The sequence below is a fragment of the Cyprinodon tularosa genome, unplaced genomic scaffold, assembly GCF_016077235.1.
Source record: "Cyprinodon tularosa strain WSP-4 unplaced genomic scaffold, ASM1607723v1 ctg1117, whole genome shotgun sequence".
Taxonomy (NCBI): domain Eukaryota; kingdom Metazoa; phylum Chordata; class Actinopteri; order Cyprinodontiformes; family Cyprinodontidae; genus Cyprinodon; species Cyprinodon tularosa.
The window spans coordinates 236,378-250,270 of NW_024037913.1; the positions used below are offsets into that span (position 1 = coordinate 236,378).

General features: G+C 38.3%; 1 protein-coding gene across 1 annotated transcript; it reads right to left on the reverse strand.

Moving 5' to 3' along the window:
• Positions 1-1,103: 1,103 nt before the first annotated feature.
• Positions 1,104-9,288, reverse strand: rsl24d1 (ribosomal L24 domain containing 1). The gene is made up of 6 exons (XM_038299255.1): positions 9,130-9,288; positions 4,796-4,909; positions 4,627-4,699; positions 1,664-1,727; positions 1,486-1,571; positions 1,104-1,388 (listed from the first exon to the last, which is right to left on the reverse strand). Exons 1-6 carry the CDS (start codon positions 9,208-9,210, stop codon positions 1,312-1,314), a joined length of 495 nt encoding a protein of 164 aa, XP_038155183.1. The 5' UTR covers positions 9,211-9,288; the 3' UTR covers positions 1,104-1,311.
• Positions 9,289-13,893: the final 4,605 nt, after the last annotated feature.

Sequence of the window (13,893 nt, forward strand, 5' to 3'; positions counted from 1 at the left end):
TTTAGTTCCAGGTTTTATCCAGCAGCCCAACAAAGCCTGGTTTAAGTTTAGAAAACATGCAAATAGAAATGGATGAACGGGTCCCCCCCTTTGGAATGGGCTTCTTTGTTAGCCTGCAATGCCCAATACCTGTCTATGTCTCTGAAAGGGGGGGTCGTTAAAGGGAATAGTTGGTCTGGAGGAACAGGTGAGGTCTTTTGTTTCCCTGTAAAGGGGTTAGGGGTGCGATGATAGCGGGAAGGAATCAAATCTATCGCTGCTTTGTAGGTTTAAGGTTGGTTTTTCTTTCTTAACATAGAAGCTTCCTTCACGCCCCTCTCAAACATCTTGTCTTCTTTGTCCAAAATGTGAACATTTTGGTCCTCCAAAAATGTCCTTTGTCTATAAGATGTAGATGTACCGCAGAGTCTGTCCAGAGGAGGGCGCTCTTCTGTGTTGGGCCATGCATCTGTGGAGAGGTTGTTTGGTTTCTCCAAAGTAAAGATCAGAGCATTCCTCACTATATTGAGCTGCAGACACCACTCCGCTCAGACCAGCACACCAAAGATGAAAAAGGTGGTTTGAGAGGAGCGTGAAGGAAACTTAGAACTCGACGCTATTCCTGACATTTTGAATTGAAAAAGCTTCTTAAAACTTGGAAACAAAGTCCAATGGATTTTTGTTTTTTTTGGGGGAAAATTGCTAATTGTCCGACTTTTCTGTATTCAACTGCAACTTTGGAGAAAAAAAAAAAGCTTTTTACAGCACAGCTCGATGCAGCCTTTATGTAGTGATGATAGAAATGATCAATTAACATCAATCTGTCTTTACAGATTAACTGAAATAGTAAGGATGCTTTAAAAGTGGCATCTTCAGCTAAATGTCTATTTTTATTTACATTTAATCTAGGACTTGCAGCCCAGACAACTTTTATTGTTTTTATTCAGGGTTTCCTGCAGTGACCTGCTTCCAGCGAACGTTCCTCCGTCCTTTCGGAGTGAAGAAACAACGATATGAAGAACATTTTGTACTTGATGTCAACACAAAGGTTTAGATTTCTCATCAAATTCCTTAAACTTGCACTAATCTACTTTACTAACACTTAGAAAATTAACACAATCAAGAGAACCGGATATTTGGATTTATTGTTGGTAGATTTTACCACCGACGTGAGACATGTTTACAACCGAAACAATTCTACAAAGTCAAATGATGACCATTTTGTTAAAAAAGAAGGAACTAGAAGCTTTATTGGTGATGATGGTGCCCTAAAAAAGACCAATCAGAAGCCAGGATCAGGCATAGGAAACAAAACAACAGCAGAGCTTTAAGTTAATTATCTTCTTCCCCCATTTCCACATCTTCTTGTAACCTCTGCACCATTTTGTCTTCCAACTGTTTTGCTTTGCCTGCAAATAAATAATAAAAATGAGAACAGATTCAGTTTGGTTTTTAAATATGCAGCATCCTGTCTTCCAGTTAAATCCACAGAAGCTGCAGCTTTACCTGCATGTGGAGCTTTGATGAGGCAAATGTTCTTCTTCACTTCGTTGATGGCTTCTTCCTTCTCCAGCTGTTTGGCTTTCTTTAATCTGCAGGAAGGAAACAACAATAATCTATGTTAAAGCAAATATTTATAAATAACAGCTACAATAAGGAAACTAAATGAAAATCAACCTCTTACCTGTTCATGATGAATCTTGCCTGTCGTTTCACTTTTATTTCCTCAACCTTTTTCATTGCCTCCACTGAAAAAAGTAGCAAAACATCAAATCATTATTATCCTGCTATCAAAATAATCATTAAATCTACATCTTTCAAAGTGTCGGGCCGATGTCACACTGCTGATTCCGCCGGCGTATTCCCGACGTCCCAGAATCTCCTAAAACGCAGACATACTTTTGCGTATTCAGACTATTTATAACGAGTCCAGAACTTATGTCCAACGACAGCCGAACTCAGGGGTCGGCAATCCAAACTGTTTAAAGAACCATATTAGAAAAATAAATCTGCCTGGAGCCGCAAAAATCTACGTCTTCTATCAGCCTCGTATGGAAACACGGACTAATTGGGCTTAAATATATAATAAGCATTAATGATTAAATGTTTATCCTGGAGAAAAATGTCACATAGCTGCACGTTGCACGCCGCTTCACTGTGCGGTTTTGTCACATTGATAAAATTATAGAAACAGGATAAAGGAATCTCTCTATGGTGGACGTGTTTCTGTTGGGAGGAGCTGATTGAGTCACGAGGAACCAAGCAGGAAGTGACATCATCAGAGCAGAGCTCTCTAACCATGAAATCCCACATCCTTCGTCACCAGCGTTCCTCGGTGCGATTTAGATTTTTAGGATTTGGGAAAAAAATGGAAGAAAGTTCTGATCCCTGCATCAGAGCGCCACCTGTTGGACCTGTGGACAGTTTTCCATCCTTGCAGCCAAACTAGCAGCAATAGTGGAGTTTGGAGATGCAATCTACTTCTTAAATCTATCTTTGCTCTCCTCTAATTTATCCAGAAGTTCTGCAATCACACTTTTTCTCTCCCTCCTAACTTGGTGGTTGGCTGCAGATTTAGCCTTTCCTGGAAATGACTTTTATTTTTATTTTTTGACAACTTCTCATTACAAAGCACAAATTCAGACAATCCTTCCACATTGATAAAGTCATCCACTATCTTCCTTTTTTCCCCTCTGGGATCCACAGCCTGAGACAGACCCACCGCTTTGTTAGCCTGGCACCGCGCCGCGCTGGTTCCAAGTTATGCCCACGATCTCTATGGCTATAACGCAAATTATTGTTTAAATTTATTTATTATACAAATGTTTACAGCATTGGAAAACATAATAAATTTTTGATTGGCCTCCTGCACACCAAATTAAAATGAAAAAAACTTGATTTTCATACATCTTAGAAAAAGCTCCAGGGAGCCACAAGGGGGCACTAAATTGTTAATAAATTTTAAGTGTAACTGGGAGTCATGGTCCTCTGAGAAGCCAACTTGTTTTTAACTAGTAAAGAACAAAACAACATGCTGCTGTTTCTCTCCTCCTCCATGTAGTTATTTGTACGCAGTGAAATGTGACCGCAATTCAGACGTCTCAAAGCAACAGATCTGATGACAGCATGTAGGATCAGCATAAGGTGAGTTAAATTCAAGACTTTTTAAGACTTTAATGCCACTTGAAATAAAAATTTAAGACCAAATTCACAAGAAACACAAGAAAAACCTGCTTGCTCCAACTTAACCCAAAGGTTTATTTTAACACAAACCACTGCACTAATGTTTCAAATGTTGAAAAGCTTCCCATACAGGAAGAAAGCTAAAAACACACAAATGACAGATATATTTGAACAATTATTTAACTGAATTCACAAACTTTGTTTTAGCAGGGAACAAAACAAATCAGTTTTAAAGCCCCAACATAACCAGTGCTAAGTCTTTTTAGCAGCTATTTTTCTTTCTATGGTTTTCTTAGTATGTTTGATTTGGTGATAAGTGGAGGCGTTGCAGAGACAAGGGTGGAACTAAACTGAGAAATACCGGCTGTTTCTCTCTAACTCCATTTTGACGCTTTGTGTTTCGTGCTTCGCATGTGCGACTCCACTGACTTAATTCCCATCGTTCTAAGCTTGAATGACTTCTTGCACAAAATCCACTGAGCCTCATGGATGTTCCCTGGTTTTAGCCATGGAGGAAACTCTTGGCTGGAGACAATTTAGGTTACATTTACACTTGCTCATATTTTCCAGACAAAAAGTTAATGGTGCGTCTCCCAAATGTCCCGGCCTCAACAATGCTTTATTGGTTCCGCTATCGGGACGCAACCAATAATGGCGAGTTGTTATTTTTTTTTTTTTATAAAAAAAAAGAATTGTCAATTTTAATGTTTTACTTAGATTACAAATATAAATCGTAATAAAAATAATCCTATTTATGATGTTTTAAAAATTAAGACCTAGGAAAGACTGATTTAAGACATTTTAATACCAATTAAGACCTTAGTTTTATTTTAAAGAATTCAATGCCTTTTAAGACTTTTTAAGGACCCGCAGGAACCCTGGATGATGTCACACCGAGAGGCGGGACACCGGAGCAGCAGGAGAGAGAAGAAAAAAAAAGAAGCACGGACTCAAAAGGCTCTAAATATAGTTAGCTGCACCCAACCTGTTACCTTTGGCTGAAGTAAATACGAGCAGAAAGGGTGAAAAAAGCAGAGATAAATGGTGGGAACACGTCCACACCAGTCTTCCAGAAAGTTATACCTGTGGTCTCCTCCTGTGAACCCCCTTTATACCAAAACGCTGCCAATACGCCATTATACAGTAACTGGAAGTTAGAAACACGTTCAGCGCTCGTCTGGAACATGTCAGATACCTTGATATGCTTGGAGAGAAGTTCTGGATAAGTTACACGGAGGTTTAGGATGAGCTAGACGCCACGACTGATGAGGAACTGACACTGAACGGATGTTCATCAGATAACTGACCTGGAACTGATGGACCATGGACGGCGGGAGATTTTGAGCATGCTGTAAATTTCTCTATGTACTCGCCGTATTTCAGTGTACTTCTTTGTGCTCACAACACGTGAGACAGAAACTTTATGATCTGAATTAATTACAGAAATAAATAAATAATAAATACCTGTCTTGTCCCAAAGCTCTCTCTTATATTTCACTGGAATATTTCGTCGTTTCTCGAACTCCAAAGAGTTATCCTAAATGAATAAAAACAGGTTAAAGGAGAAGTCGATTACCGGATATATTAATAATAGAATAAATAGAAATTCTCCAAACGGGGACATGAAGCTCACCACAGTCAACTCTTTTCCAGCAGCCTTTCTGAAAGCTTTGGTCCACCTGGTCTTCCTCGGGTTACGCTTCTTCTTGAAGTTCTTATGGCATTTTGATTTGCAGAATCTGAACATCTAATTTAGTAGAAACAGAGATGATCATGAATAAACTGATGATGATTTACTTAGAAACTTAGCTCCACCTACAGATCCTTTCGGATGCCTTGCTGGCTTAGTGTGGAGGTTCAGACTAAAAGATGTCTAACATATTTCTGCTGCTGCTCTGTGACTTTGTCAGCTAAGTCTGTGCTGTGGACGTCCGCCGATGACATTTAGTGCAAATAACTCCTTTAGGAAGGAAACCGTAGCTTTAGGTCTGAACACAGATCGCTGTAACTGCACTGAAATATAATAATAAAGGTCAGAGCAGACTCTTCCTGCTGAGGAGACTGAGGTCTTTCTGGCTGCAGGGGGCGCTCCTAAAGACTTTCTATGACTGTTGTGGCATCAGCCATCTTCTATGCAGCGTTCTGTTGGAGCAGTGGCTAATCTGTAGCTGAGAGGAAGCGGCTGGATCAGCTGATCAGAAAGGCCAGCTCTGATTGGATGCCCTCTGGACTCAGGAGGTGGGAAACAGACGAATCCTCACTAAATGAACATTTAAAGCTGGTGCTGAACTGGAGAGCTCCTTCAGTGACAGACTGCTGCACCCAAATACCCCATTTACACTACCCTTGAAAAACCGATCCAGGCCCAGCTTGGTTCTGATGACCGTTACACATCACGCTATCTCGGTTCCTCGCCTCCTAGTGACAATCTGCCGTATTACTGCCAGTATTGAAGGAGGAAATCAAGCAGTTGGTGGCGGTAATGCACCAAAAGTTGTTTGCCAACCGCCATAAAACACAAGAAGAAGAAGACGAAGAAGGAGGGAATCAAGCAAATCAAAATGGCGGCGCCCGTCACATTCAGAAAGTTAGGCTTGATTATTATTGCTGTACTTCGGTGTTTGCGGAGCGTCAGGCGAAGACGGCAACCTTTCGTGGATGTTTATAGTTGTTTATAGTTCTTCTTCTGTTTTGTGTTGGTTGGCAATAGGGGTGTAAATAATAATCGTCTTGTATTGATGCATCAATCCAACAGCCGACGATCCGATGCATCGACACGTCCGCAAGATAATCGATTCATTCTATTTTAATCCATTTGCTCCTGAACGTAATTCTCTCTCCCGTGCTGCAGTGGCGCTAAATCTATTTTGCCCTTCTACCTCGCTTCCTGGTTATACTCCAGCAGCAGTGAGCTTGACACAGACATTTTTAAATCATGCTCAATATTGAATTGATCCGACGACGGAGGGACATGAGGGCCAAAAAGAGCGGAGATCCAGGTGGAAAAAGGGTCCCAGCGTTCTCGCGCACCCCGCTCTTCTAGCGGGTCAAACTTAACGAGTCGTTTTCCGCAATTTTGGTCATAAAAACAAAACAAGCCGGCCTCCTGTCTGCAGCACTGTCTGCGGTCAGCTACAATTCGGGAGAGGAGCAGCGGAGCGTCTGTGGAGGGGGCGGGACGTCTGGGGCCGAGGTATTGCATTGCACTGATTTTGTGCAGTATTTTTTTATGCAAGGCCTTTCAGAATCTATTATGCAGGGGTATCATTATTTTTCAGTGAATGAGGTTTTAATAGGAATAGGTGGAGTAAAACATTTCTATTTCTGTTATTTGCTGTTGTTTCTAAAAAAAAAAAAGAAAATGCATCAAGATATTACAGCTTTCATAGATTTGGTTCAAATTTGAAACATTGTCTAGCCTGTAAGGTGTAAAAAAAAAAAAATTTAACCGATTAATCGAAAAGTATCGTGGTGTATTCTTGAGTAACGAAAATAATCGAATCGTTGGGTCAGGAAATCGATACTGAATCGAATCGCCATGATGGATGTGATTTACACCCCTAGTTGGCAAGCAACTTCCAGAGGGGCATTACCGCCAACGACTGCAATTAAGTGTGAATCGTGATGTGCAGCCAGACGGAGATGACGCGTTCTGCTCATGCGCTCTTGTTATCAGAGAACCAAGCCCTAGAAAAACCGAACCGAGCCCACCTCTAGAACTGGTCTGCAGTTAGCGCGGTCCGGTTTTGTCTAGCTCGGTTCGGTTCAGTTTGATTTCCATTTACACACCATAAGTTATCTCAGTTACTGAGCTCGGACCGGTCTCGGCACAGTTTTTCAAGGGTAGTGTAAATGGGGTACTAATGCACCAGGGAGCGTTATCACAGATCCTTCCTCCCAGCAGCTGGAAGATTCTAGAACCACCACTGTTCCCAACAACCTCAATCAGTTCTTCCATTCATGCTGATTTTGCACAGTTTCTACCTTAGTCAGTTAAATAACCTGCTGCTGTCATTCTGCACATCTCTGATGTTGCTGCTATTTTCAAATGTCCATTACTGTAAAAATGTCCATTGCTGGATATTGGTTATTTATTCTCCAGGTGCACAGTTTTATATTGTTTAAAGTACAGTATTTCATTGTTTATCTTTTAACTCTTCACTATTATGTTAAGGTCCACATTTATGACATTCTTTATTATCTTTTTGCTGCCCTAAACACAAGAATTTCCCCATTGTCGCATCAATAAAGGGATTTTCTATTTAATAACCTAGAAAACTGATAATACCAAAACAGAGAGAATACAGTTGAAATAAAATCGCAATTAAGATTTTTGGCAAAATCATTCAGCCCTCGTTAAAATGAATGTTTCTGAATAAAGAAATACTGAATGCCCTTTTTAATCAAACACTAAGCTTTATTCAGAACCAATTGGTGAGAAAAGCTTTCTGTTTATTGGATCTTAAAGTTTAAAAACCAACAGTGCTTGTGTGATTTATGCAACATAAAATAGAGTCAAGAGAAATTTTTATTTGAGTCTTGCCAGATTAAATGAAACCAGACAGAATCCACACATTTTTTTAATGTCACTTTTAAACATGACAAAGAAAATGTCACTCCTTTTTTAAAACGTCTTTTCTATGTCGTTTGGCCTGTTCTGAGTTTACATACTTTATTCATTGCCTCTTTCTTATTTTATGAAGTTTTATGTCTTGTTTTTTTTGTTTTGTTTTTTTAATTAAGCACTTAAAAAAACGTTTATTATTAAATCTGTTTTTTAATAAATTGTATTTTGATACATTCTGATATACAGCAGCTGATCTGGAGAAATCTGAGGGGGGTAAATATGAAAAATGCAACCTGGACATCCTTAAGAGCGAATTATGACATCAAAGAAAGCTGCTTTAATAAAGTATAAATCTAAGGGACAAATTAATGTAAATTAGTTTTATTACATTTTTAAAACAATTATTACATTTAGGGCTGCAACTAAAGCTTATTTTGCAAAATGATTAATCAGTTATTTATTTTTCCCGATTAATAATAATTTATCAAAAGATGTTTTTAAAGATGATATTTTATTAAATAAAAGCTGGTGAAAGCAAAAAGTTCCCACCTGAGGATTCCTGGATAGAGCAGATTTAGAGCAGATGAAAACATTTTTTTTATATCTTAAATGCAAAATCTTAATATTTTTTTACAATCTTGATATAATTACTCTTCTAAGTGGGTCAGCTAAAGGCATGGTTTAGAGTCTCTATACTTCAGTTAACAATTAATCGACTAAATTAGTCGACAATTATTTCAATAGCTGATTAATCCGATTGTTTCAGCCATAATTACATTTATAAAGGGACATAATTTAACTTATTGCATCATTTCCAGAAGCATCGATGTGATTTTATTATTTGTTCTAGTGCAGTTAAAACCCATCTAATAAAAAACATCAAAATTTATAACAAAGTTACTGTAAATATCAGTTATAACTTAACCTAATGAATAATAAACGCTAGGAGGCTTTTTTTTTGAGCAAACATAATTTAAAGAAACTTACTTAAAAAAGAAAAAAAGTTCATAATAGATAGAAAGGACCTTGAAAATATAGAAACGTTTAATTTCATGAAGTTCAGCTGCAAGCATCCGGTTTATTTCTGCTTTCAACACAAGAGGGCGCGCTTACACCACAGCAATAAAAGCAAGGCCCAGCGCTGAGCTCAGCCACTATTACATTTACCTCATATAATTCACATACAAACGACAGATCTCACATTAAAAACCGGTATTAAGTTATTTTTTTCTTTATTTTCAAGACAGCTTTTAATATTTATAAAAACTGTCAACAGTTTTACTAGTTTGGTTTCCACGTGAGGAATTCAGGCACGCTTTCAGGGCAGCTAACTGGCCTGATCAAAATATCAACTTTTAAACAATTAAACATCCGGTTACGACATAAAAATAGAACCATACCTTGCAGTCGTTCCTTACAAACATGACTCCGTGTCCGGGATAAACTGGACCCGAACAGAAATAACACTTTTCGATGCGCATTTCGGCACCGGATGAGCTGCGTGTCGCAGCTAAACAAAACAAGACCGAAGCGGAGCTTCCTTCTTCCTCATGTTCCGGAACTACGGCAGCCACGGCCTCTATGGAAACTCTGCTGCCCCCTGCTGGAGCCACATGGTTTTTGGAACGTCAAAAACATAAAAAAAACACACACGGGATTTAAACAAAGGGATTTTCTTTAGATTATTTTAGATTAAATTAATATGATTATAGGTAAAAACTGAAATTAAAGGGAGTTTAAAGTAAATATTTAGGGTAACAAAACCATTTAATTTGTACGGAAGAGGATTAGGGCCACTGAAAAAAAAAAAGTTAACTGATTTTTAAATTTTATTTCAGTTTAACATGGGAAAAAGTCAGAATTCTGACTTTAATCTCAGAATTCTGACTTTTTTCTCAGAATTCTGACTTTAATCTCAGAATTCTGACTTTTTCCCCATACTAAACTGAAATAAAATAAAAAAATCAGTAAACTTTTTTTTTTTTTCCACTTGCCCTAATCCTCTTCCGTAAATTTGAAACCTCATGTTCAATGCAAAGTAAAAAAATACGCGTACGTCATAGAAAACAAACACGCTTTATTAATGAAACCATAAGATAAGAAATATATATTCTAAATTCTCCAAACATTAAAATGTCTATATGATAAATGGACACGTGTTTAAATATTATTCTGCCTTTAAGTGGTGCCCTGCAGTAAATGCAGACATTTATCTACTTTTGCTGTTTGTCAACTGGTTTCATTCTATGTTCGTGCTTTTATTTTCTTTTGCAGCCAACTATTCAGTTCAGTTTTAACAAATTATTACTATTAAAGAAACAAACACCTGTATTATAGATCAGTATAAACAGAGAATATTTCTAAATGCTCCACACTTTATTACCACTGTTCTATAATTGTTTCCTCAGATCAGCAGCAAACACAATTATCTATTGCAAAAACATCAATAAACTCATATATTTGAGAAAAACAATAAAATGCAGTTTAAATGTGAGAAGCGTTTTTGATCTTTTAAAGACCACACCAGCGATGAGAGCAGCAGCTTGGAGAACTTAAAGGTGTCATGTGGGGGGACTCAGGTTCAATTCCCAGCCAGTGCAGCATATTTAGAGGTTGTACTCCACTGTTGCACCTCATAGGGCTATTCCAAACGGTTACTTTTGGGGGAATGTTGGCCTCGTGGTTAAAGCTGTGCTTGTGCTTCTCAGAAGCATGCTGGTCTCAATCATCCAGGTCATAGACATTCCAAAAAAATTAAGTAAAAAAAAAAAAACAATCCACCGGAGTTTGTTTTCCAAGTTTGAAGACCTTTCATTCCCAGGTAGCTTTTTCAATTCAGAGGAATGGCAGCCTTTTTTCAGAGGAATGTATCGGATATTGCAGGCCAAGAACGACCTCAGCACCTCCAATTATTAAGGGGTGGAACTGGTTTTCCAGCCTTAATGTTTTCCAAGCCATTACAAGGCTTTTGTTGGGCTACTGTATAAAAGCCTGGAATTCAACGCTATTTCTGACATTCTGAATTGAAAAAGCTTCCTGGATGGGAAGAGAAACGTCTTCCTGAAGACCTTCTACGAGTCTGTGGTGGCATCAGCCATCCTTTACAGTGTGGCCTGCTGGGGCAACAGCATCACTGAGAGGGACAGGAAAAGACTGGACAAGATCATCAAGAGCTCCAGCTCAGTCCTGGGCTGTCCTCTGGATTCTGTACAGCAGGTGGGGGACAGGAGGGCCCTGTCCAAACTCATGTCTATGCTGGACCATGAGGACCACCCCCTGAAGGACACTCTCTCTGCTCTGGAGAGCAGCTACAGTGAAAGACTGAAACACCCTCGCTGTATAAAGGAGAGATTCCGCAGATCCTTTCTTCCTGCTGCTGTCAGACTGTACAACCAACAATGCTAGCTCCGTATCAACCATATGTCCACCGTCACTTTACCTGTTATTATTGCATATCTATCTATTATTCTACTTCACTCATATTTATTTAACTCTGCAATAATTTATACAATCAATCATTTGCACAGAACTTTACTGTTGTCACTCTGTACCAGTGTTTGTAACCTTAGCCTGAGCCATTTAACTGTTCACACCAAGTGTGATGGCCTTGTCTGTATATACTCAATATATATTTTCTATATATTTTTAACATTTTTTATATTTTGTATTCTTTCTTTTTTTCCTAATGTACTGTTCACTGTGATGCAACTCTGCAATTTCCCCCATTGTGGGACAAATAAAGGATTATCTTATTCAATCTTGGGAAAAAAAGTCCATTGGATTGTTTTTTTAACTTTAACTTTTTGGAGCTTCTGAGAAGGTTAAAAGTCCCTGGTTGGATCCCCACAGCCTCCACTCTGGGTCTCTGAGCAAAACATTAACCCCACACTGCTCCCCAGGCGCCACACAATGGTTGCCCACTGCTACCCAAGGGGAGGGGTTAAAGGAATAGTACACCCAAAACATGATTAGCCTTCATTTTCTACTCACCCCCATGCTGAACAACACTCTGGAGTACTTTTTTGATATCTCAAATGCATCTGGAGATCTGGGAGGCTTCTTGCTGTCTGCTGACATTCAAATAATGGAGGTCTATGGCGCCCGAGGCAGAAAGGTCCATAAAAGTCCACAAAAAACGTGTCAATATTCCTCCATACTGCTCGTCCAATGTATTCCAAGTGTCCTGAGTGGGTAGCGTCCAGAATTTACTCGAAACGAAGTCATTTAGAATGTTTTTAGAGCATAAACAGTAGTGTATAGGATTTCCTAAAAGCGCGTTCACGAGTCTACGGAAACCGCGGCAGACCAAACCAGATGAAAGTGCGCATTCAGCTCGGCAAAGAACTCATGCTCTTCCTCAACACTGAAGTCCTCAGACATTTTTCTTTCGTTGTTTCTTTCTTTGCACAGGTAAACAGCACATTTCTTCTTCTACGCTTGCATTATCGGCAGAGCAGACGCTGAATGCGCACTTTCGTCTGGTTTGGTCTGCCGCGGTTTCCGTAGACTCGTGAACGCGCTTTCAGGAAATCCTATACACTACTGTTTATGCTCTAAAAACATTCTAAATGACTTCGTTTCGAGTAAATTCTGGATGCTACCCACTCAGGACACTTGGAATACATTGGACGAGCAGTATGGAGGAATATTGACACGTTTTTGTGGACTTTTATGGACCTTTCTGCCTCGGGCGCCATAGACCTCCATTATTTGAATGTCAGCAGACAGCAAGAAGCCTCCCAGATCTCCAGATGCATTTGAGATATCAAAAAAGTACTCCAGAGTGTTGTTCAGCATGGGGGTGAGTAGAAAATGAAGGCTAATCATGTTTTGGGTGTACTATTCCTTTAAATGGAGAGTTACATTTCTCCTATGTGAGATCAATAAAGTTCAATTATCATTAAACCAACTGTAGTCATTTGGGTCACACTTTTAAGTTTCCTTTCACACACACCCCCCAAAAAAAGAAAACACAAATACATTTTTTCTCAAGAACATTTTTATTATCTAATCTTTATAAGCTTGAGTATCAAAAAAAGCTCGTTGCAACAGTTCAACACAATAAAATATAGAATCTCGTTGCTCACTTTGGTTTAGAAGATGTTTTCTGGTACTCAAAAATACAAAAACAAACATCAGAAAACTTAAATAACAGTTAAAGCTACATTCTACGTCTAAATTCAAAACCTGTCGGCTTCATTTTTAGCTTTCAGTTTTATAGCGGCCTTCACGCCGCCATACCTAAAACTGAAAGAAAACGTTCGGAAAAAAAGTGTCACAATAAAAGTTTTTGGTTCACAACATTGTGCTAAAGAAAAATAAACTAAATCAGAATCATTCAGGTTAAAATTCAAGGCAGTTTAAAAGACATCAAAGCATTTTCTGATATCTTTAGCTTTAAACAAATTAGTGTGACAAAAAAAAGGCCTTCTAGAAACCAAACTCAGAGGAAATCATATAATCTCTGAATACAAATGCTGTATACAAGGTCAATGAAAACTAAATTAACAGAGACTTTTAAGATCCTTTGGCGAGGAATATTTGTATTACAAAGATAGAAAAAATCTGATTATGTTGCTCTTCACACAGAGGGTTTTCAATATGATAGTCAGAATCCCTTTACTGTCGCACCTGGACAGGAAAGACAAAGGATCCAAGCAGAGGTTTCATCCTTCAAACAAAGCTAATGAAGGCCGACGAATGATTAGAAGAAGAGCAATCATTCGTCACTGGCTATGGAGGATAAAAAGTGCCAAAATTAAGTAAATAAATACAGCGTTAAATAAATAATTAAATGTGTCAATAATTATTTAACAGTGGAATTAAATAAATAAATGTGTCATTCATTAATTAAAACCACGTCACCAATATAAAGTGCCACAATTAAATAAATAAATACAGCGATAAACAATTAATTAAATGTGTAATTCATTAAATAAATAAGGAATTAAATGTATAAATGTGTCATTAATTTAATAAAATACGTCTTCATTTTATTAAAAAAATATATATAATTATTTCAGTGTACATTTATTATTTCATGGTCCTGTGTCGCAGTGCATCGAAACCATTAAAAGAATCTGTCAAACTCACCCATCAAAGTTAGGGGGCGGTTATCTAACACCTGATTGGTCACCCTGCACATTAAGGCGAAGCAAATCGAT